Source organism: Rhopilema esculentum, chromosome 5 (genome assembly GCF_057945365.1).
Source record: "Rhopilema esculentum isolate cy_ngs chromosome 5, ASM5794536v1, whole genome shotgun sequence".
In the NCBI taxonomy this organism is placed as follows: Eukaryota; Metazoa; Cnidaria; class Scyphozoa; order Rhizostomeae; family Rhizostomatidae; genus Rhopilema; species Rhopilema esculentum.
In genome coordinates this window covers 2,220,192-2,242,762 of record NC_142819.1, presented here as the reverse complement: position 1 = coordinate 2,242,762, position 22,571 = coordinate 2,220,192, and the positions used below count along the sequence as shown (strand labels likewise).

Sequence of the window (22,571 nt, the reverse complement as noted above, 5' to 3'; positions counted from 1 at the left end):
CATTTTGTAAAGAATATATGGAAGGCTGTATGCCCCCCACACTACTGGGCAAAATCCACTATACTCAGCATAAATCTACCTTCTTCTAGTAATGTGAGAATACTAAATAACATACTGCACACTGCAGTTTGCTCAATACAGCGATGTGATTAGCTAAAAACATTAAAATAATTCATACGTAACACATTTGTACTCTGTTGTTGGATCAAAAATGGACTGCGAGATTGTGTTTAGGATTGATTGACCGAGTCCCTTAACTTTGTCTCCTCCACAAAGCAAGTTGTCAAGTATGAGTGAGTAATGATTCCAAGCAAACAAAAATAGGATTTTCCATAAGCAAAACTTTGTGATTCATAGTTAACAGCTTTTAAAGTTAACTATCAGGCGTCGAATGGTGTGATAGGCAGGTTTTCTTTGCAAACAAGCGTATCACAAAAGTTAAAATATTTGCAAAGATAATACCGTAATGCATAAAGTAGATTTCTTTCTTCTAAAAGAATTCTACTCCTAAAAACCAACATCAGTATGAATACATCAAAGGGGTTTATCCTTTATCGTTTTTACTTTCTTTGCGTTGCCAGTTTTTAAATGTTTTCCTATTTCTGAAGTCCTTCTCTTCTTCCCTGGGCCAGGGGTTTTTTCAATCAAACTTTCATCTCTAACTTTCATAGTTTTGTGGTTCTACAACAAAAGGATAAAAATCAGTAATACAAAGGAGTTTGAAAAGCAAGGTTAAGTATTTCAAGAAATATTGGAGAATAATCATAAGAGAAGGAATATAACACATAGCAACTTCAAGTCTTTCTACAAAACATGTTTTTTAAGAATATAAATATGTTATTTGAAGTAACGAAATATGCAGATGTAAATCGTTGCGTCACTTTCAACTATAGTTACCTCCTTGTTTTCTTCTTGACTTGGTTCTGCTTCTAACGGAGAATCTCCTTCGCAGGGCTCACTATTTTGGGTTTTAGATTCTTGAATCGTCTCCTCCGTTCCATCTGCAGCCTCACTTTGGTGCTGAACCCATGTATCCATAGCGATGAGATCACTGAGATGTTCTGTTTGCTGGTTAGAAGCTTGGCCAACGGATTTATGGCTCTTGTTTTCAGCATTCATTTCTTCATCGATTTCCAACTGCTCAGATCTAGGAGAAGAGAAAGACAACTTGGCTCCTCGGAATAAGTGGGTAGTAATTAAACTGAAAATTCCTTGTTAACCTGCGTAGCTGTAAACTAGACTGCAAAAATACCATTTCAACTTTTTGCGAAAGGTAGTTAAGGGTATGGTAACTAATGACGTCAAAAGAAATATATCCTATTCACTCACGCTTTAGTGTCGACATCCTTGACAGAAAGTCGCATGGATTCCCATGTGTATTCGAGAAATGCCGATTGCTGCAGAAACAGACGGAAGAGTAACGCAAATGCTCTTTGACATGAATTTAATTGGAATTTTATGAAGCAATTTCATTTTTTTGATTTATGTTATCAGATTTACGTGAATCATTGATTTTAAATTTCAATTTTCTATTCAGTTTATATTTAGCAAAGAAATATGCAGAGGTCAATTAAATGTGAGAAAGTCTGTTTTTGTTTTATAGTACAAAATTGAGTGTAGATATGTATCAATAAGGGTATTGTATTACCGGAAGAATGGTGCAGAATTTATTTAAAATGTGAGAAGGTACAATATTTTAATGTTTAAGTTATATTTTTATGTTTAATGTGCATTATTGATCTTAGGCCATCAGCAAATTATATGGAAACGATATACAGACTGTTTGAAAGACTGAAAATATCATACTACTTTTCACAACATTAATATTATAGACACAAAAATGCGTATCTTACCTGTAAAAGGCGATTCAGCCGATTGAAATGCCGTTCTAAAATTAAAAGTCACCAATTAGAAAAAATGAAATACAATCAAAAGGAAGAAATAGAAGTTCTTAATAAAACAAACAAAGAAAACCAGCATAGTATGTATATTAGGTTTCTTGAACTACGAAAACTGTTATACCCGTGTATGGAAGAATTGCTTCGATGTTGTCCTTCATATCTGGCAGCTCAGTCAGTTCATCGGGTGATTTAAACTTCAGGATAATTGACAGTGCTGCAAGAAGAATAAAACCAAGTTGGTAGCAACTATTGATCGGCCACGTGATGTTTCGAAGAAGTAAGGAGAAAATAGTCAGCACAGGGAAACAAACACGTGAAGAAGAAAGTGACCACATAATTTAAAGGGAAACGATGACGTCACAAAATACATTTTGCCTGAAGTGATTAATGAAAACCAAGACCAAATAAAGGCAGTTTGCTAAGGAATTACCAAATACTCTTGTTGCTGTATTCCCGTATATTCGATAGAGATCCAACTTTGCTATCACATCGCCATTTTTCTTTAATAGCATAAAAGGTCCTTTTGGGTAATAAAGCTTGAATCAAAAAATCTAAAAATATTCGATGAGATTCAAAATGAAAATTACCTGATTGGGTAGCGTGGCAGTTTTTGGCATTTGTGTTCCAGTCTCGCATATACTTGAGAACCAAATCTTCAAAATTGAAAAGCGATAGTGGTGAATATTTTGAAAAAAAGCATTCAAAGAAGAAAATGAAAGAAAATACAGAAAAACGTCTTTCAATTCGAATTCTGAGAGAATTCGGTGACACAAGCGCTGATTAGACAATCGCCAAATTTCATCCAATCCCTCTTTGGGGAGCATAAAGTCAAACTTGTTTTGTTTGCATCAATGACTTTTTTACCAAGAATAACAAGACTTTGAAAAGAAACAGTTTAGTCACAATTCCTTATAGAAACTAAACATGTTCGAAACAGCAATATTTTCAACCATTAATAAAAAATCGCTGCCTCTTTGATTGCCTTCAGTTCTTTATTGGTTTGCTCCAGAATCTAGCCTTGAAATACGTCGCATTACAGAAATAAAGAACAAAATTGAAAAAGTCATTGTAAATTTCACCAACCTATTTGATCATTCCGTAGCCCACTCAAGACTGAAGCTAGCCTTTCCTCTCCATTGGCATCAGCTAGTAATTCTAAAAAGCAATGACGTCATTTGAAGCATTCCCTAAAGGTAGTAGAGATTGGCAATTGGGACCATAAAATGGCATCTTATGTAGAGAACCCCTTTCCCTTAACTTAATAAAGAAACAAAGTTCTCCAAAGCACATGCAACTAAAAACACACATATTTCAGATGGGTATATTTGACATGTTTGTTCTTTGTCAAGCAATATAAAATATCAAAAAATTTTCTGCTCGAATCCAAACTGGTTCTAAAGTGCTTACCTTTCAAAATTGACAACACTGTAAACGGTCTTGCAAGTGATAGCGCAAGGCCGATGGCTTTCGTAAATTTCTTCTTGCCAAGCAAATTTGATAATTCTTGGTCCCTTGAAGATAAAATGAATTACAAATATCAATCTTATTCAACCCTACACCTTAAATTTAATTTGATGGATTCAAGTTACCATGCAACTTCAAACACTGGGCAGAGAATGGACAAGGAAAGTTCATTTTTCTCCGCCATAAAGTCATTTTTTTCTTTCTTACTACCTAATTGTACGAGAAATGGAGAAAGTCATCACTTATCAAAAGAGTGGAACATATCCTAAAAACAATTAAACAACAGTGAAAAGATTCCTATTGTGAAATTGAACCCAAATTCTAAAAGACCAATAAACAAAACCAAATGTTTATAAAACCAAATGTTAAAGATATCAACACTCAAATGTGAATAATACTGCTCCCATTTGCTAAAACAACAATCCCACGTGAAATTTCTACAATATTCATCGTAAAACTAACTAATAAAATTATTTAAAACTCAGTTATTTGATACTTAGTTCTTACCAATACTTGATACTTAATGAAAAAAATAACATAAAATAAAAAATGTAAGAAGTTAACAGCTCGGTGGCTTTTTATTCGTGAATCACCACGATATACTTGATATTTTTCAATACAATACTGTCAAAAAGTATCAAAGTCTGAAAAAGAGATCAGCTCAAACTCTCTACAACCCTTTTAGTTGTTGTCACCCTCAATATTATCATACTCTAACAGAAACATCATAGGCCCACGAAGTTTTCTGTTTAAACTACTTCTAATAACTTCTATTTGTAAATGCTTACTTCAGAATCATATTCTCTTGCTTTGCCTCTTCTTCTAATCTTTCTTCCTCCGTAACATCCTAACAGAAAATAATTGAAACCTTGATAACAACTAGAGTACCATAAGAAACAGCATCACAACACAAAGTACAGTGACATTGAAACTGAAACGAAGATCAAAGAATGGAAAGTAATGGTACGGCTTACTTTGAACATAATTCAAGGAAAGAAATGTATAAAGGCAACAAACATCACGGCTCTCTATATCATTTTCTGAAGTTTCAACTATGACACTGGCAACGATTTTATAACTTCTACTTTTTAAGATATTAACAAGGAATATACTTATTTGTTGTTGGTGTAGTGACATTTTCACTTACCTTCCAAATGTTCAACACAGAATCTCCTCCTCCTGTAACAAGAGTGTCTTCAGTCTTGTTCAAAGCCAACGACCAAACCTAAAACATCGTTTATGGTTCAAGGAACTTGCGTCGAAGGTTTTTTAACTTCAATAATCTACTTGCCTTTCATAGGAAGAACAATATTACAAATAGATTTAAAAAATCAAAAGTGTTGTTTACTTCGACGAGTTATACGTCAGAATCTTTACAGACTTGATAGAACGAAATTGCAAAGCTACTTTCTAAAAAATATGGTATTAACTAAAACAAAGAGATTGAAAACTTGAAGAAATTAATAGATTCTACATTACAAAGCCAATAGACCAGGCGGAGAATAGGGGAATGGTCCCCCGAGGGCGAAATTTATGGGACCGAGTGCTTTTGGTCAATTCGAGGGTGCTGATTTCGAAAATCGATGTTATACGGGGAATTTGGGGGGCCATCAGCCTCTTTTTCGTGTTTTAAGTCTCGTTTTCGTGTATTTCATGGAAACGAGTAAGAATAAAGTTTAAAGTGGAAATAGGTGAATTATTAAAGTAGATTTGGTATCCTTGCTGGGCATTAACGTTAAACATTTGATTTTAGCTTGCCGGGGGGGGCAAGCAGCCTCGTTTTCACAATGCTAACACTTTGATGTCAAATTACGTGTAAAATGAAGTCTTGACATAGCAAGAAATAACAAACATTTTTCAACGTAATTCATCTACATCTACCAATTACTGTCTTTCTGCTATAAAGAAGATTCTGACATGGTGATAGGCCGGAGCGAGAGGTCATGAAAATGTTCACAAAAGAGAGACAATTGAGAACCGAGTGATTGGAACCCAGGCCAAGCCGAACCTTTAGTTTCTTCCAGGTTTCTGGGTACATCACTTTCAGAATTAAGTAAAAGTAAATTACCTTTACCAATGGAAGTTTTATTAGAAGTGTTGTCTATACCTTGTCAAAATATAACAAATACTGTAGAAGAAAAAGTCAGCAGTTGCTTGTTGACTATGGAGGCAAGGGGAAGAGATCGAATGAATGAATTTAAAGAAAGGTTAACCAAAAGTCCTGCAGATAAAGACTTCTTTGGTCCCATCAAGAGAGAGCCTCTGACAACCTTCAAGGACTCATCAGTTAAGACTAGGCTAAAGATTAAAGGAAAAGAAAAAGAGATCACATTTTAGAGATACATTCTTGGCATTCTAGTTGCATACTCGAACAAGCACGAAGCAGGTGTGGATCTCGAGACCACCCTGACATTTCCGCTTGCACCAGTATCGATGCCTCTCAGCACAGCAGATGGTGCCATCAGAAAGACCGTTAAGAGCAAACTGTATGAAGCTGCAATGAGCGACTTATCCATCGTTAGTCCAGATGAACTACCACCTACGGAGATATTGAATACGCACTTCTTGGACCTTGCCGCAGCCATTCAAAGTTTGGTTGGCCCTACATCTACTATAAGACAAATGGCGACCAACATACTTGCTTCAATTCCAGCCCGGTACACACAAATTGTTATTGTCTGTGATACATATAAGGACAACAGCATTAAGGGTGGTGAAAGAGTTAAGAGGGGTGTCAGTGGGAGATACGTTTTGCAAGCCCTGACATGAAGGTACCATGTGACTTTAACAGCTTCCTCTGCAACGGCAAAAACAAAGGAATGTTGTTTGATCTTCTTTAGTTAGCAATAATTGAGGATCGTAGTCAACTATTTAGCCGGACAGTAATGATCTCCAACAAACTACGAAAGTTACAGAGGATTCTGTTGAAGTTCTTGAACACTGGGCCAGTAACCTCGAAGAAGCAGACACAAAGTTGGTGGCACTGGTTAAAGCTTGGGACTTTCCGCTCGATCATGCAGCCATGATTCGATCTCCCTCTGGTGATATCGATATTCTAGCATTGTTCTTGTCACACGAATTCAGCGGAACGAAAATTCTAGTAGATAATGGTGTTGGAAAACAAGGAAAGATAATCGACATGACATGATCTGGCCTTGAGATGGAGAAAAAGAAAGCGCTACTTGGCCTAAACGCTTTTTCTGGCAAGATTATATTTCAAATTTTTTTAGAAAGGGAAAGCAAGCATTTTGGAGGGCAATGCCAAAAAAAGCTAAATTCATTAGCCTTTTTACTGAGTTGGGAAACTCCGCGCAAGTGCTCGACAATCTCTTCAATGGTTTGGAGAAGTTTGTGTGTGTATTGTATGGAAACCAAGGAATATCCTCAGTGAATCTGCTGCGACACAAGTTGTTTGTGCAGAAATTTGAAAGAGAAAGGAAGATCATGGATCTCAGTCCTACCGCCATGCAAAAAAAACCTGAGGATTCATATTCTCCGTGCAAACTTCGTCGCCATGATGTTCAGGCAAGCTGATGGTTTGATGCTTCAGTTGAGCTCTCCAGCAGATCATGGTTGGGATGAAAAAGGATCAGTTCGTTGGAGTGAAATTTGTTACCCGGAAGATATATCTGAGCTTCTGCTTAATCAAGCTGAAGTCAACGAAAAGCTTGAAACTGAGGATGTCGAGTGTAGTGACTCTGAAGACGACTTTGAGGACCTTTGAAACGATCTAGCTTATCTTTCAAACTTTGCTTAGATGATCCGCAATGATTTCCATTATTGTTATTTATTAATTAGTGATAAAACAGTGCTGCATTTCCCCTATGAAATTGTAAAAATCAGTCTGGCTAGAGAAATGTTTAGCAGAAATTGTAAAATAACGCTAGTGGATCGTGAAAACGAGGCTGTTTGCCCCCCTGAAAAGCCAAAATTGAATGGTTAACTTTAATTCTCAGCAAAGATACCAAATCTACTTTTTAGAATTCACCCATTTCCACTTTAAACTGTTTTCTCGCTTGTTTCCATGAAAGACACGAAAATGAGACTTAAAACACGCAAAAGAGGCTGGTGGCCCCCCAAATTCCCCGTATAACATCGATTTTCGAAATCAGCACCCTCGAATTAACCAAAAGCACTTGGTCCCATAAATTTCGCCCTCGGGGGACCATTCCCCTATTCTCCGCCTGGTCTACAAAGTAAACTTTGAAAAACACACTTTATCTGCATGCCCATCCAGAGTATTTAGGCATTCGTTGGTTTTCACATTCCATACTTTGATTAGGCCGTCCGATCCACTAAAATGAAAAACAAGTTTTGCAAATTTAACGTAAATAAATCACGTTTGCTAACTAGGTTATGAGAAGGCTACTAGAGAAAGAAGTTATTGAAGTTCTATCCATTCACTAGACTTGCTTTCGTGCATTAAAAGGTATAAGATAAAGTCGTCTCGGAAAGGTGAAGAAAAAGTTTGATCAACAAAATCAAGTAAAATTGATTGTCGGAAGGGAAACAATACCGGGATGCTTTGCAATAATTGTCATTCCAAAATGTTAGAAATCCGATTCTTTATTTAAAAAAGAAAAGCACAATCTTCCAGGGGATTCCATGTACGTTAGTGCTTCATGATTGAGAGCAGCAAGGCAATAATTTGTGAATACCTTGATATTATCTGCATCCCACGTGTCATGAATTCAAGCCTCAGCACCGAATTGGTATGACCTTCCAGTGTCTAAAACGAAAAATTGCTTTTTAAATTCCAATATCTATTAACATTTGATTCCGTCAATTGTTTCTGACAAGGAAAAATATGTCTTAAGGGTATATGGGTTTTAATATCTAAATTTTTTCGTCTTGAATTCTAATTTTGATTATTACCATATCGTCTATAATCTAGGCTTGGATAAACTGAATCTAGGCTTGGATGAACTTAATCTAGGCTTGCATGAACTTAATCTAGGCTTGGGTGAACTTTAGGGCAACTACTCTGACCAAAGTATCTAATCAAGTCAAGCAAACATTAGCAAATTTCTCAATCCCACCTTCACACAAGTCAAATCTTTAATTGCCCATAGCTTTATTGTCGAGTCAGCTGATGCTGTTGCTAGGCATTTATCGACTGGAGAAAACGCTGCGCACCAAACTCCTCGTTTGTGACCACGCAGCGTCCCGTACGTGCCTCCGTCGGATGCAAGCCATAACTAGAATCCAAAAGAAGCTGATGAATTATTTAAAAATTGCCAAAAAAATGTTTCAAATCAAAATGATATTTAGGTTTACTTTTAATTTTAGAAGCTTTGGCCTTCTTTTGATATTTTACCAAGCCAATCAAAGATAAAGCTTCCTCTTTGTCTCAAAAAAGGTTTGATGGCCTACCTTTGCTGTTTTATCTTGAGACCCCGAAGCGATGAGTTTGTCATTTGGAGAAAACACAACAGAGTTGATGTCCTAAAAACATATTTTTGTATGAAGTTTATTTCAACAAAAGAAATCGCAATATAGAATAACCTTCCTGAAAAAAGTTGCAATTAAACGTAAAAGATCTTTCTGCCGCAGTATCTCCAGAGGCCATATACATTTGAAATTACATATCTTTTTAAGTATCAAATGCTTTTGCAGTAAATTTATTCCTTTTGATATGAGAAAAAATGGGTAAAGTGTATTTAAATAATCATATTCACACTTAAATGCTGTGGGTCGACAAAAATTGGACTTTTTTGCATTCGTGTTCTTTCGCAGCATGCGCTGTAAATTCTGAGAACAACTAAAGAAAAATATCGTGACAAACCTTATCATGGGCTTTCACAGTCCATACAGCTTGAATCTTTGATAAACCATTATCCTGTCAAATTTATTCATAGAAATGATAAAGACTAACTCAATGAATTGATGAGGTTAGAACAAATATTTTTTTAATGGACGAGGCTCTACCCTCCATGAAACATTTTTTACTTGCATCAATTTTTTGTTTTTTTCCAAAAGTAAACATGGTTTACTCAGCCCACAGAAAAGATTCAAAACAGGATTTAATGTGCTTTCTAAGTAATGTTTGGTTTGCATTGGATAACTCCATCTTAAGAGTATAAACCTATGGTATCACCTCGAATATTTGTGGGACTTTCCAGCACTTCAGAGTTAGATCTTGACTTCCAGTTACTAAATGATCTGTGCTTCTTCTGTTGAAACAAGTAGAAAACGTACCTTAACTTTATTATAATTACAATAATAATAAGATGTCTGCTTATTTCAAATATATTAAACAGAAACAACAGCGAGCAAGAGCAACAAAAAATGTGTTGAATGATTTTAAAGATGCAACATCATTCATAAATGCTTCCTATTCTAGCAATGACCTATAGAGTTTGATTTCATCTAATGAAGGTGCATAAAATGGGATAACTTGCCGACAAAGTACCCCTGCTTGGCAAACAACAAAATCCCAAATGGGAACTCCTTGCGAGTAACAGCAAAAGGGACTTCAAATGTTACCCTAGGTTTGAGATGCAAACAGACTGAATGAACACTGATCTCTATAAACGATGAAAGAATATTGACTAAAACACAAGCGAATAAGGACAGCAAAACAAAGCTCGTACCTCATTCAGAGAGGTTTTCCTTTAGTAAAGAGATAATGCATATCATGTAAAAGCCTGTGTAAAGTTTGATGGTAAAAAAACTTCAATGTTAACACTGCTTTCTTTATATACTGTGAGCAACAGAAGGTAAAGAAAAGATCAAGTCATGGAGAAAAGATCCAGACACTGCTTTCTATAAACTGCATTACTTACTTCGGCCAAGCAATAGTTCCAACTGCATGCGTATGGCCAACCCCTAAGGCCACGCATGAAAAGGTTTTGTCATCGCCCAGTCTCCAGATCCTTAGACTGTTATCCTTTAATAAATAAGGCAAAATAAAATAGGAGAAAAGATTTAATTATCAATGTGAGAACAAATTCAAGTTCAAGATAAAGCCATTGGAAGATCAGTAAATGATTTACTTAGGAAGCAAAAAGGCCCTCTCAAAATGAAGTACTACATATCAAGCTTATTTACTCCTCTGCTATTCTAAATTTGAAAGAAGCCCTCATTTAATAGAGAAGACATTTTAGAAAAAAGATAAAGCCTGGCCAATAATGCGTGTTGAGCCTACCTTTGAACACGAAGCGATGTATTTGCCATCGAAACTTGCATCTAGTGCCATTATTGTATCTAGAACGGGAAATGATCATGTGCCACAATTAACAAGCTAACAAACTAAAGGAATTAAAAAAAAACTAAATTATACGGTGTTGCAAATAAATTCTGCTATCATACACACAAAACATTGTACTTCGATTTTATTTCACTAAAATCATTAAATCACAGTTTTATCAAAAACAAACAAGGTACTTTCTAATGTTTTACCAAAGACTTGAAATCATTTTAAAAACTACAGTGTAAGTTCTGAGTTTTTTCACTGTCAAAAATCTCAATTTAAAACAAACCTGTGTGTCCATTCAATATTCTGCAATCCATGGTTTCTCTGTCAATAACTTTAACATCAGGACTGTTTGATGCGATCGATAGAAGGGAATGATCTTCCCCCACAAACTTTAAGTCCAGAACTTCGTCCAGATGTCCGACGAACTATACACGAGAAAAATACATCAACAAAATAAAAAGAGTCGATTACGGTCTAATTATGTTATAAAGCTAGGGTATTTTTTAAAAGAACAGAATGAGAGAAAAAAACAATAATAAACGCTTGAATTATTATGTCAACGAAAGTAGAGATGCAACTAATGGACAAAAACGACGAAATAAGTTACCTGTTTTAAGATTTTCAGTGAATTCAAGTCATAAAGGACAATATTTTGGTCATCGGAAACAGTAACGATGCAATTAAGAGCTTCATTGAGGACACACTGGATAACCGTTGATGAAGGAGCAGGGTTTTCACAATTACTGTCCACAGCTTTATTTGCAGATCTCTCTGGGGCAAAGATGCACTTGCCATCACGAACACTCCATGCCCGAATGATGCCTGAAAATTTCATGCAAACAGTCAACTTGTGACATACTCTGAGAATTTCGAGTCTGATAAGCGAGCATTATATATTGAGAAAAACTGACATCTTTTCTTGTGTTTACAATAAATTGGGTCAATGGAAAGTTTAACAGTGCACAGAAAACCAATGATATGTGTCGACGATATTGCAGAGATTAATTATAGAGTGAATTTTTACACAACATTGTCCACAAATTGGACCAAAGATATTCACCTTTTTCACCAGCAGTTATAAACTTAACATTTTGCTCCTCTTCTGCTGTCATGCACCATTCTAATTCCTTATCACGAGGCAGAACAATCACAGATTCCACTGCCTGTGGAAAAATGGAAGCAAGTAATGATTTCAAAGTACCATTTCGAATTAACTTACTAAAGTCATCCAGTTTAACAGAGCAAGCTTTTCGAAAATTAACAGGCTCACTAGCTTAGATTAAGTTTAGTTAACTTTCAATATACTTCATCCAAAATCGTCCCAATACCCGTAACAAAAATATCAATTTGACGTAACAATCATCTGGAGGCGGCCACCGTCATGTATAAAAGGGCGCACCATGATTAGATAAATCGTGCTTCAGTTTTCACAACTGTGAGTATCGGTGCATTCCACTTGTGGATTTGCACTTGGTTTCGTGTTCTTGTGTCTCTTACGAGCACACGGCGAAATGGCGAGTTTCAGTTCGGACGGTAGCGTCCGTTGTTGGATATGCATGAGGAACGGCGAGAATCGGTTTTTCAACGGTCATGCCGCACGGAAAGTTCACGAGGAGACGGTGCATGCACCACGTTACTCCCAGGACAATAATGGAAACGCAGATGCAAGTTATCGTTGGTATACCAAGGGATATGCATCTCATACCACAAATATTAACGGTAAGTACGTCTTTCGTTGTATATTAGATCAATTTACCTTACAAAATTTTTCTCACGAAAGTTAATCGAGAATCGAAATGAAAGCAGGTAGGAAACCTTTGCATGGACACCACTGCATCGAATTTTCGAACGAATGATAAACATTGGTATTTGAATGTATAAAACTAACAACTTTCTATACTACTGCATTTAAAATATCTAAAGGCCTGTTTTTATAAGCAATAACGAACAATAACCAAAATCCCTTACTAATTAAAGCAATAATGTAACGTTTTCTCTCAATTTAGGGTATCAGTCAAGCAGCAGTGCAACGCCTACAAAATTAGGCAAAGCATGTTTCAACCAACTTGAAAATCTCAGAAGGAAACTATTTTTCCAAGACAAGAGAACAGCGGATACCCCAGAAGGCCTTCATTTGGCTAAAATTGATCAATGGCTTGAAAACGGACCCGATGTTCGCCAGTACGAAATCAAGTCACTTAACACGAGGTAAATTCATTCATTTTAAACATCTTCTAGAATTTTCCATCTAGCATCTTTTTTCCACCAAATAACATTCTTGAATATCTCTATCAAATAACTTTCTTCCTTTTCTGATCAATTCTAATTAAGTTAAAATTTGATGAATGATAAGGTTCTTTGCTCAAGGGGTGCTCTCTCCTCGATTAGTCTATCTACTGAGAGAGCTCCTCCTCAAAAAACTCCTCTCCCCACAGAATTCCATTTCAGTAGTATGTATAATTTGTGTTGTATTTACTTACTATTCCATTTGTTTATATTTGCATTTTGAATATGAAAACTTGAACTTGAACTTGAGCTATGAACTCGTTTCTAGCATGTTATGGTTTAATCGACTTTAACTTAATTAAACATCCTTTACACAGAGTCAAACAAGCTCAAGATGAGATCAATGCTAGAAAGGCGGTCATAAAGAAATTGCAAGCAGATCTCGATCATGCCCAAATGACCCTGACTGAGTCTCAGGTCAAAGAAACACAACTGGAAGAGGATCTTGAAGCAGCTAAAAGGCAACTAAAGAAAGCTACAAATGAGCTTCACCTTGCACTGGGTAAGCAGAATAACGCGTATTCGACAGCTATAAGCAATCTAAAAGATGTTTCAGAGATTTCAGGGACTAAACTTTGCTTCATAACAAAGGAAATGTCACCAAATCATTACTAGCTGCAAAATTACATGAAGTGGATTAAGTTTGCAAAAAGGAGTAGGAGCCTCGGAACAGGAGATGAGCAACCTTCAATTTCTCGAAAACTATCGGTTCTTTTAAAGATTTTTCTTCAAAACTTGTCAATTTTTCTGAAAAGAGACTAGTTTCACACGTGTACCTTCCGTGAATTAACGTGCCTCAACGATCTAATTTCAAAGGAGAGGAAGATTTCACAGAAAAGTTTTATTTTGTCCAGTCGTCATAATATTCCTATTATTGACATTCCTGTTACTTCACGTCAATGCCATTTTAGGGGTCATTGAACATGAAAGGGAACAACGTATACAAATGCAGCAATCGATGGAAAGTCTTCTGAAGTCGCAGAAATTGCAGATAATCAAACTGCGAGAGGAACTTGACAACGAGAAGCTGGTGAGTGATAGCTACTCTATATCTTAAATACAAGATGAACTTTGTATGAATTACTCAATATGAAGAAACACCTCCTATGTATAGATGAGTCACTTACAATAGTTCACAGTATCCATACAAATATATCTTGCTTTTCCCTGTAAATCAAACCTCAACTCTAAAGACCAAATTTCTCTTGCATTCAGATGTCCAAAAACAAGGAAAATGAATACGAAGATATTATTATGATCAAACGAAGAATGAAGCAATTGGAGCAAGAGTTGATGGTTGAAAAACGCTTGAAGTTCGAAGTCAAACACAGCAAAGAAGAATGTCAGGCTGAGATTGACGAACTGCTCTTAGAAAATGAAGAAATCAAAAAGAAGTTGAGAAAATATCATCATGATCTTGAACGACTTCATGACGAAAACAGGTCTCTTGTCTCCGACTATAACTCCATGATGGACAGAGGTGAAGTCATAGAGGCAGAACAACAGCATCATTTGATGCAAGAACTCATGGAGGAAAAATTTCAAGAGGTGAGAGCTGATTTTGTTAATGAAATTGAAAGATATCAATTCGAAGCTAAAGAATTTAAGCAAAAGTTCGAGCAAACTGCTGCAGAATTAGAAAAAGCTCAATCTGAATTGGAAGCAGTTGTTCTGTACAGACAGGATGATATTGACAGACTTTTAAAAGAAAAACAGGCCCTGAAAGTCGACCTTAAAGGAAAAAAGACAAAGCTGCAGTGCTTAGAAGCTTTAAATGGTGAGCTAAAAAGCAATCTGAAAGAAAAGGAAAGTCAACTAAGCCGATTTCAAAGCTTTTCCAGCTACAAAGAAAGCAATGGGCAACTAGATGCCTCTGAGACACCAATTTTAGAGAAATTCAAGGAGATCGAGCAACTGCATATAAAAGTAGAGAAATTACAAGACATAAATCCTGACGAAAAAACATTGAAGTTTAAAGAAGAGTTGGATCAAGTAAAGAAAGATCAACTTGTCAAAAAAGGGGAGATTGAAGACCTTAATAAGAAAAATGAAGAGTTGAGACAACTTTTGAAAGAGCTTCAAGGAAAACTGCTCCATGAAGAATTGAGCCACGAGGAGTATGTGAAATCAACAAAAGAGCAAGAAAGAAAATTAGAAACAAGTCTTGCCGAATTTGAGCAGGAGAACATTTCCTTGAAAAGAAAACTAACAGATGCAGAGGTTCAAGCACAAGCACACTCAAAACAGCTCTTAGACATGAAAGAAAAACATAGAGAACTCACAGAGAAAGTTGACAACAGCATCGAGCGGGAGGAGTTTCAATCAGTCATGGATCAACTCGATAATCAAAGCTCTAAAATCGAGAGTTTGTTGAAGGAGAAAGAAAATCTTGAAACATCATTTAAGGAAGAGCAAGAAGATCTCAATGACAAGCTAGACAAAGTTCTTGATGCCAATGTTGATCTGGAGAAAAGCTGCATTGACCTAGAGAGTATTTTGGAACAAAAAGAAGCAACAATCAAAACATTAGAGAAATCTTTGAAGGAAATACAGGAAAATACCAAGGTAACAACAGCACCTTTGGCTGAAGAGAACAAAATGCTTAAGGATGACCTTGCAAAATCACTTGATGAAGTTGCTGCACTTAAGGCTCAGATAATCAAGTTGGAGAAAGATCTCGAAGCAAAGAAACAAGAAGCAACAGAGCGTTCGAAAGATATCAAAGAAAAGATTCAGACTTTTGAAAAAGAGAAGGTGTCTGCCAAAGGCCAAGTATCAGATCTAATGAAGAAGATCAAACAAATACAGGCAGATATTCACACCAAGGAACAAAATTATCAAATAGAAAGTCAAAAATTAAATGAGCAGCTTCAACAAGCAAGGTCACAAGAAAAGAAGCTTGTGGAGGACAACCTGAATCTTAAGGAAAAGCTTGATATGCAAACCGACATTGTTACGGATCTGGATAAAACAATCCAAAAGCTACAAGAAGAAAACAAAGAGCAAGATGATGCCAAATCTTCGATAGCGAAAATAAATGGTCGCGTTACTGAGTTAGAAAGCAGCTGCTCAAATTTGAAAGCAGAGTTGAAATCAAAAAAAGAAGAAATTAGACAGTCTCATGCAAAGCAAGCTGACCTGTTTAAGAAGATCAAAGACAGAGAAAATATGTGTGACATGCTTGAGAAAAAGCTTTCTGCAACAGAAGAGCAAGCAAAACAAGAAAAAATGCATTGGCAAAACAACTCTAAGAAAGATTTGGAGCAAGCTAAATCAACAATTGATGAGCTGACAAAAAGCAAAGAAGAACTGCTTACTGAAAACATGAAACTGAAAGAACAAGTCGCTAGTTGCGAGCAAAAACAGAAGCATCGCATAACTGTTGCTGGAAAGGAAAACGAGCTATCTGAAAAACTTCGAGAGCTGTCTATGAAACTTGAAGAGATGAAGGAAAGAGAAAAGCTAATCCAGAAGCATAATTATGAGATTAAGAAGACACTTGATGCAAAAGATCTTCTGCAACAGAAACTGGAAGAAGAAGTTAAAGTCCTCAATATAAAGCTGGAAACTAAGAAAGGTGAGGACAATGAGGCCATATCTAGCATGGATGCTTTGAAGAAAGAAGCTGAGGACTGGCAAAGAAAATTTGATGATCTTGCCTCTACCTTGTCCGATACTGAAGCTAACATAGAGATGATTGCTAAAAGGTCAGCAGCAAAAGAGAAAGGTTTGGAGGCACAGAAGCTACACATAAAGGAAGAACTTGAAACTGCCAAATTTAAGCTGAAAGAAAAAGAGGCAGAACTGCTTTTGATGCAGAAAAGAAGTCAAAACAACGAATTGTTGTCAAAAATGGTTGATGAAAGGGCAGAAGAATTAAAAGCAAAAAATCAAAGTATCCAGCAGCTTGACAAGGAGAACAAAAAATTAGTTGATGAGACGAAAAAGTTGGAACGAATAGTTACTGAATTAAAGAGGAAGACAAAAGAGCTTGAAACAGACAACAATGAGTTGAAACAAGGAAAGGGAGTCTTCGAAAAGCAGCTGGAGAAGCAAAAGGCAACATCTCGGATTCTCAAGAACACAGAGAACGATTTAGAGAAAGCATATGATGAGATTCACGAGCTGAAATCCGAGAAAAAAGAATTGCTTTTAAAATGCGAGCACCTTCAAACAACACTCAGTCAAATGGAGAATCACCAGACAGTTGAAACTGAAAAGTAAGTTAAACTTAGAGCTTTAAAGATGTTTATAAATGTATTTTGTAGACATGCTTTATCTTCATGAACTTTTTCCACGTCTTTGTCCACGAAATTTTTCATTTATTCTTTTTAAATATTTCGTAAAAGTTAATTAAAGCCACGGGAAGGGGACCTATCTAAATATTTAGGCTGCTTAAATGTTTAGCCAGGAAAGTATGCTTAAAAAAAAGGTGTGTGATAAATATCTTTGAAAAAGATTAATATTGACGCCTTTTATATTCTAATTTATTGATTATAGAGAATGTTGCAACCAAGATTCAGTCAATGAAAATGTCTTTATCTTCATCAGAATCATTAAGGTCCTTTAATGAGTCGGAAAAAAATGGGGCTTATTTAAAATTTTTACAATGGGAGAGTGGCTTAATTAGTTTTGCAGTACTTAAAATGGAGATGAAGAGGAGGGTTCTTTGGTGCTTATTCCAATTCTGATCCCAATCATATTTCAATATCTAGGACATTACAGTTTTAACTACGCCCATCCCTGTATACCATCATTCGTATCTGTACATATTAATCCATGTTGTTAAATGTTACTTTATCTTATGCCAATAAAAACGAGTAAATCTAATTGCTTGATAAACGTTTATAATTTTTACCATTAGCACTAAAGAGAATTTGGCCAACAAAGAGAGCTCTTCCAGTAGTTACGAATCTGACTTTGAAGAAGATAGCCAGTCTTCGGAAGAAAGCAACAATGATGAAAGAACAAAATCAGTAAAAGATTGCGCCTCTGATAAAGAAAAGTCAGCAGAAAAATCGAGTGAAAAGGAAGATGTGACTTTTGGCGACGATGACGCTTTTTTGGACATGTCCGAAGAAATTATGGAGTTTGAGGGCGAATATAATGTCACTGAAGACATTACAGTAGAAGAAGATTATCTTGCCAACCATCTCGATGAATATGATTTTGTTGAGGTTATAGAGCCACTGGAGGAAGATGAAAAGCAAGAGAAGAAACTTGGAGACACCCCCGTCAAGGACTGTACTCCAGCTGAAAAAAACACCAATGAAGTTAATTCTCACGAAAACCACGCTGCAGAAAGAGGACATGGGAGAAAAGAAGAGCAAAAAGAAGGTCAGAATAATGATATTTGTGATATTTTAAAAAGTATGAAAACTGGAACTAGAAATGGAATACTTGTGGTAGTTGTCATATTGTCTGTATATTTTTGTATTGTTATTAATTTTAATGACAGCTATAGTTGACCTGCGAACAATTTGAGGCTGTGTTTGCTTGTCAAAAAATATGCATCACCATTGTGACACTAAAACGATAATAAAGAAGTTTAGAAGCATTTTAGCAAATAGTTTCAGCAAAAACATGTTCACGTTTGCTGAATTAAGAACTGGCAAAGAGTTGTTCTTGTGGATTTGAATGATCTTTTTTACCATTTTCTTGTGACAGAAGTTAGTTCAAACAAGTTTGGAATTGATGAAGAGGAAGATGACATGCTTAGCTCGTTCGTGGCAAAACAAAAGACAAAAAAGACAAAATCATCTTCAAAGATCACAAAAATCCCATCTAAACAAAAGCAGATGGCTAAAGATTTGGGGTTTGACGACGATGTTGAAATCGATGATCTCATATCAGATATCGAAATGAGTGACGAGAGCCAAAGCAAAGGTGACAAAAAAACCAAAAAGGCCATTGGGAGTTCCAGTTCATTAGACGCATCAAGCCTCTCAGATTCAGGCAGCGACTCAGACACTGGCATCAAACCACAACAAAGTGGACTTTTGTTTAGTCCATCTCTTACGTCACCAAAACCACTAGGAAGAAACATGCTGTTGCCTGCACTTCGGGCACAACCAAGATCGTTGCCCTCTTTACGCAATTTAAGAAACCAAAATTTTAATATACTTAACTTTCCAATTATTTGATGTGTCGAATTTTTAATATCTCAATAAGTCTTTTGTAGATGGCATTTTTAAACATTTGTATATTAAATTGAGTTTGTGTATCAAAGATTTTTCAGTCAAAAAACATGACTCGTTCTTGCTTAAGTCTTGGCTTCTTTACTTATTGAAAACAATTTTTCTTGTTTGGCAAATAAAAAAAAACAAAGTTCGGGCCTCGAACCTCCAACAGGGATTGGAAGAAGGAATAGAGGAGCAATAAACGAAACATTTAACAAAATATTTACTTCAATTCAGAACTAATAATCTCGCCTAAGTTAAGGGCTGTTCAATTTTCCCAACGAAGTGGGACATTTCATTTGACTGGGACATTCTAAATAAATAGGGCCATTTAAGAAATCCCATTTAAGTGAGTGATCCCATTTAAGTTTGGCAATTTTATACGACTCCACACGTTCTAATGAGCGCAAATACGTTGTTACCTCTCGTTAAAAGAAACAATCCTTACCTCATAGACTGGTATAGTTTTTAATGATTTCCTTGTGGCAAGATCCCACAATATTACAACTTTGTCACGTCCAGCACTGTAGTAAACAAAATTGTACGGTAAATGCTACAAAGTATAGACTCAACACAGAATACTAAGTCATAAACCTGTTAGGACCATTGAATAGTTAACAATTAGTTTTGAAATTTGTTATTTTTGTGATCCAACAGTACTGGCTCACTTCATAGACTATTCAGTCGCCCATACTGACCCTGTTGTCCAATGATATTATCTTTTTTACTCTTTCACTCCTAGTTCCCTAGCTCCATTTAAAAATCATTATCTCAAAGAGCCTTCTCTCCAATCGATTATGCTAGGTACTAGGTCTCTGCATTGCTGTTCCGACTTAAAGATACCAGGCAAACTTCATGACATGACATAATGACATTTTAAAACATTACCTGATCATTTTCTCGTTGTCTTCGAAGAATGATAGAGAAGTCACATTACTGTAGTGGCCTTTTAGCGTCGAAATGCATCTAGGTATTATAAGAAACGAAACAATAATACATTTGCCTTGTGCTCATATAACTTAAATTTAAAGTGCGTGCACATTTTCAAGTGATTTTCAATGTCTAGATTCTTGAATGCTTGTTATCTAAAATAAACCCATTAATAATATCAAAATTTCACTGAAAAAACATAACAAAATGTAAAATTATCCAGTTTTCTATGCGCAAATGACCAAGCTCCACCCTTCTCAGGAAACCGCTTTTCGGCATAGACAACCCTACAACCTAAATTTCGCTAGAGATAACAGACTCATAACGTGCAGTACACAAACATAGCATTTGCTGCTTCTTTCGTCATCACTCACGTGCTAGTACTGAGATCCCAAATCCGAATGCAACTATCAGCTGACGATGAGAACAACATCAGTTTTGTCGGATCAGGATGAAATTGCACCAAGCTAAGAAATAAGAATATAAATCAATATTAAGCACAACGGAAAACAATGAAGCTTTGATGTTGAATAAAAATTAAAATAGCTTTAACATTCTCAGAATCATGTTTAAGTTAATAAGACATATACTGGCCTTAAAAATGTAGAAAAGTGTCCATGAATAACGTGACTGTGTGCAGTGAAATTCAATTCAATCCCTTTTTATTCAATCAATTCAATTCAATTCAATTGATTTCATTCAACAATGCACTATGTTTAATATACTCTTAAAGTCGATATGCAATAAAATATCGTTTTTCTATTACATCAGACACAACGACTGACCAACGCTGCTTAATACAACTTGTGCGAGCCTCTGAAAGCCCTTAAATTTTTTGTATACAAATGTTCTTAAAAATCAGCTCTGTTTTTCACCTGAAAGCTAAAATGAAGACAATATCCGTCTAATCAATATTAAGGACAAGGATACTAATAAAAAGTCATTAAGGCAACTCGAATAAAAGTTTCAAAATTTCGACTTGGTGAAAGAGATGAGACACAGGGTTAATATGTACTTTAAAATTCAAAAGCTTAAATGCCTAAAATACACCTAACAGTGTTGAAGAATTATCTATATATATTGCAAGCAAGCAACATCAGTTTTCTGGATGCCAGCTAGGTTTTGAGAAAACAGTTCCACTTTTCCAAATCACTAATGGATAAAACTAAGGAACAAAGAGTTAGTTCTGCATCATTTTCGAAGATATGACTCTTTGTTTATTAGCTTTCAATACGAAATAGAATGAATGTTTACTCTCAAATTGGCAATTTCTTTGATTTTACAGATGTAATTCATCGCCATAACAATGGAACAGACTCTGGGGTCATTCAAAAAGTAGATTCCAATTTTGGGAATATCTATCCCCCTTGTTAGCATTCGCTCGTTTCCTGCTCGAGCACCTCTTTCTTTCATTACATCACTTCATTTCATCATTTCAATCACTGCCAAAATTACTTGGAACACCCAACACTTTGCGCTGTGCTTTTCTATTTTTCATTTATTTTCCCGAATAAAACTACTACCGTCCCCCGTTCTCCCCAAAACAATGTTGAAAGTATAGAAAAATATCATACAAGGCAAACGAAAAAGCGTACTCCACAACCCCTTTTTTTATTTTTCTATAGTAAATCAACATTGTTCTTAGGGGGAGAGTGGGGTGGCTGTATTTTCCTTTGAAAACTGACGTTAGTGTTCCAAGACTTTTGGCCGTGATTGTAGTTATCTAATAAGGGGCACCGAATAGGGAGAGGAGGCCACACAACTGTCATTGCATACTGGGAACTGTCTCCATTTGCATATATCAGAAAGAGAAGTATGACAGAATATTATTTTTTTTGGCTTTACAAGTATTATCTCAGAAAAAGAAAAAAGTTTTCTCAATAGGGGGGCTCAGGGGAGCAGAAGGGGAGCTGCGCCCCCTCCACTTTTCTCTTGGCAATTCGAAAATATCATAGCTAATTTCCACCAGGATCAAATCTTTGATTGAACCGATATTACTTTTTGAAATTTGGATTCATGTGACCTTAATAGCCCTCTAGATAACTGAAAAGTTTTTTAATGCTGGCAAAATATCATTAATATAAATTCTTTATCTTTAGACTTTTCTACTCAAGTAACAGGTAGACCAGGTAGAGAAATTGGTATTGAAGGAGCCATGAAAACGAAAACAACTGAAACGTTCATTTTGTATAGAATATAGGGAAGGCTCTCCGCCCCCCACACTACTGGGCAAAATCCACTATACTCAGCATAAATCTACCTTCTCCTTTTAGTGCGACAACACTAAATAACATACTGCACACTGCAGTCTGCTCAATATAGCGATGTGATTAGCTAAAAACATTAAAATAATTGCAGTGTGAAAAATACGAATGTTCATACGTAACACATTTGTACTCTGTTGTCGGATCAAAAATGGACTGCGAGATTGTGTTTAGGATTGATTGACCGAGTCCTTTGACTTTGTCTCCTCCACAAAGCAAGTTGTCAAGTATGCGTGAGTAATGATTCCAAGCAAACAAAAATAGGATTTTCCATCAGCAAACCTTTCTGATGTATAGCTGGATGCATTTTTGAAGTTAACTGTCAGGCGTGTGAATGGTGTGATAGGCA

General features: G+C 35.9%; 2 protein-coding genes across 2 annotated transcripts; one reads left to right on the top strand and one right to left on the bottom strand.

Annotated features, from left to right (window-relative positions):
* Nucleotides 1-255: 255 nt before the first annotated feature.
* LOC148960197 (transducin beta-like protein 3) lies at nt 256-21,371 on the bottom strand. Its single transcript, XM_089108594.1, has 26 exons — nt 21,242-21,371; nt 20,834-20,840; nt 20,333-20,425; nt 19,917-19,994; nt 19,477-19,552; nt 11,624-11,726; nt 11,144-11,385; nt 10,847-10,988; nt 10,513-10,571; nt 10,151-10,254; nt 9,463-9,538; nt 9,151-9,204; nt 8,739-8,810; nt 8,405-8,563; nt 8,024-8,094; nt 7,582-7,660; nt 4,513-4,590; nt 4,154-4,212; nt 3,309-3,412; nt 2,985-3,056; nt 2,489-2,554; nt 2,023-2,115; nt 1,854-1,888; nt 1,330-1,397; nt 898-1,147; nt 256-681 (listed from the first exon to the last, which is right to left on the bottom strand). The coding sequence occupies exons 1-26, from the start codon at nt 21,369-21,371 to the stop codon at nt 535-537; spliced, it is 2,517 nt and encodes an 838-aa protein (XP_088964720.1). The 3' UTR covers nt 256-534.
* Nucleotides 13,220-18,992, top strand: LOC135694250 (uncharacterized). The gene is made up of 3 exons (XM_065212936.2): nt 13,220-17,069; nt 17,714-18,186; nt 18,517-18,992. The coding sequence occupies exons 1-3, from the start codon at nt 14,065-14,067 to the stop codon at nt 18,990-18,992; spliced, it is 3,954 nt and encodes a 1,317-aa protein (XP_065069008.2). The 5' UTR covers nt 13,220-14,064.
* Nucleotides 21,372-22,571: the final 1,200 nt, after the last annotated feature.

What these genes read in the sequence shown, in the direction of transcription:
- LOC135694250 (XM_065212936.2), top strand. Translation starts at nt 14,065, where the DNA reads ATGTCCAAAAACAAGGAAAATGAATACGAAGATATTATTATGATCAAA. An exon ending in CAGACAGTTGAAACTGAAAA is followed by an intron (nt 17,070 to 17,713) that starts GTAAGTTAAACT and finishes TTTTACCATTAG; the next exon opens with CACTAAAGAGAATTTGGCCA. An exon ending in AAAAGAAGAGCAAAAAGAAG is followed by an intron (nt 18,187 to 18,516) that starts GTCAGAATAATG and finishes TTCTTGTGACAG; the next exon opens with AAGTTAGTTCAAACAAGTTT.
- LOC148960197 (XM_089108594.1), bottom strand. Translation starts at nt 21,371, where the DNA reads ATGAAAGAAAGAGGTGCTCGAGCAGGAAACGAGCGAATGCTAACAAGG. An exon ending in GGGATGCAGATAATATCAAG is followed by an intron (nt 7,661 to 8,023) that starts GTATTCACAAAT and finishes TTTTCATTTTAG; the next exon opens with TGGATCGGACGGCCTAATCA. An exon ending in GCTACGGAATGATCAAATAG is followed by an intron (nt 2,555 to 2,984) that starts GTTGGTGAAATT and finishes TCAATTTTGAAG; the next exon opens with ATTTGGTTCTCAAGTATATG.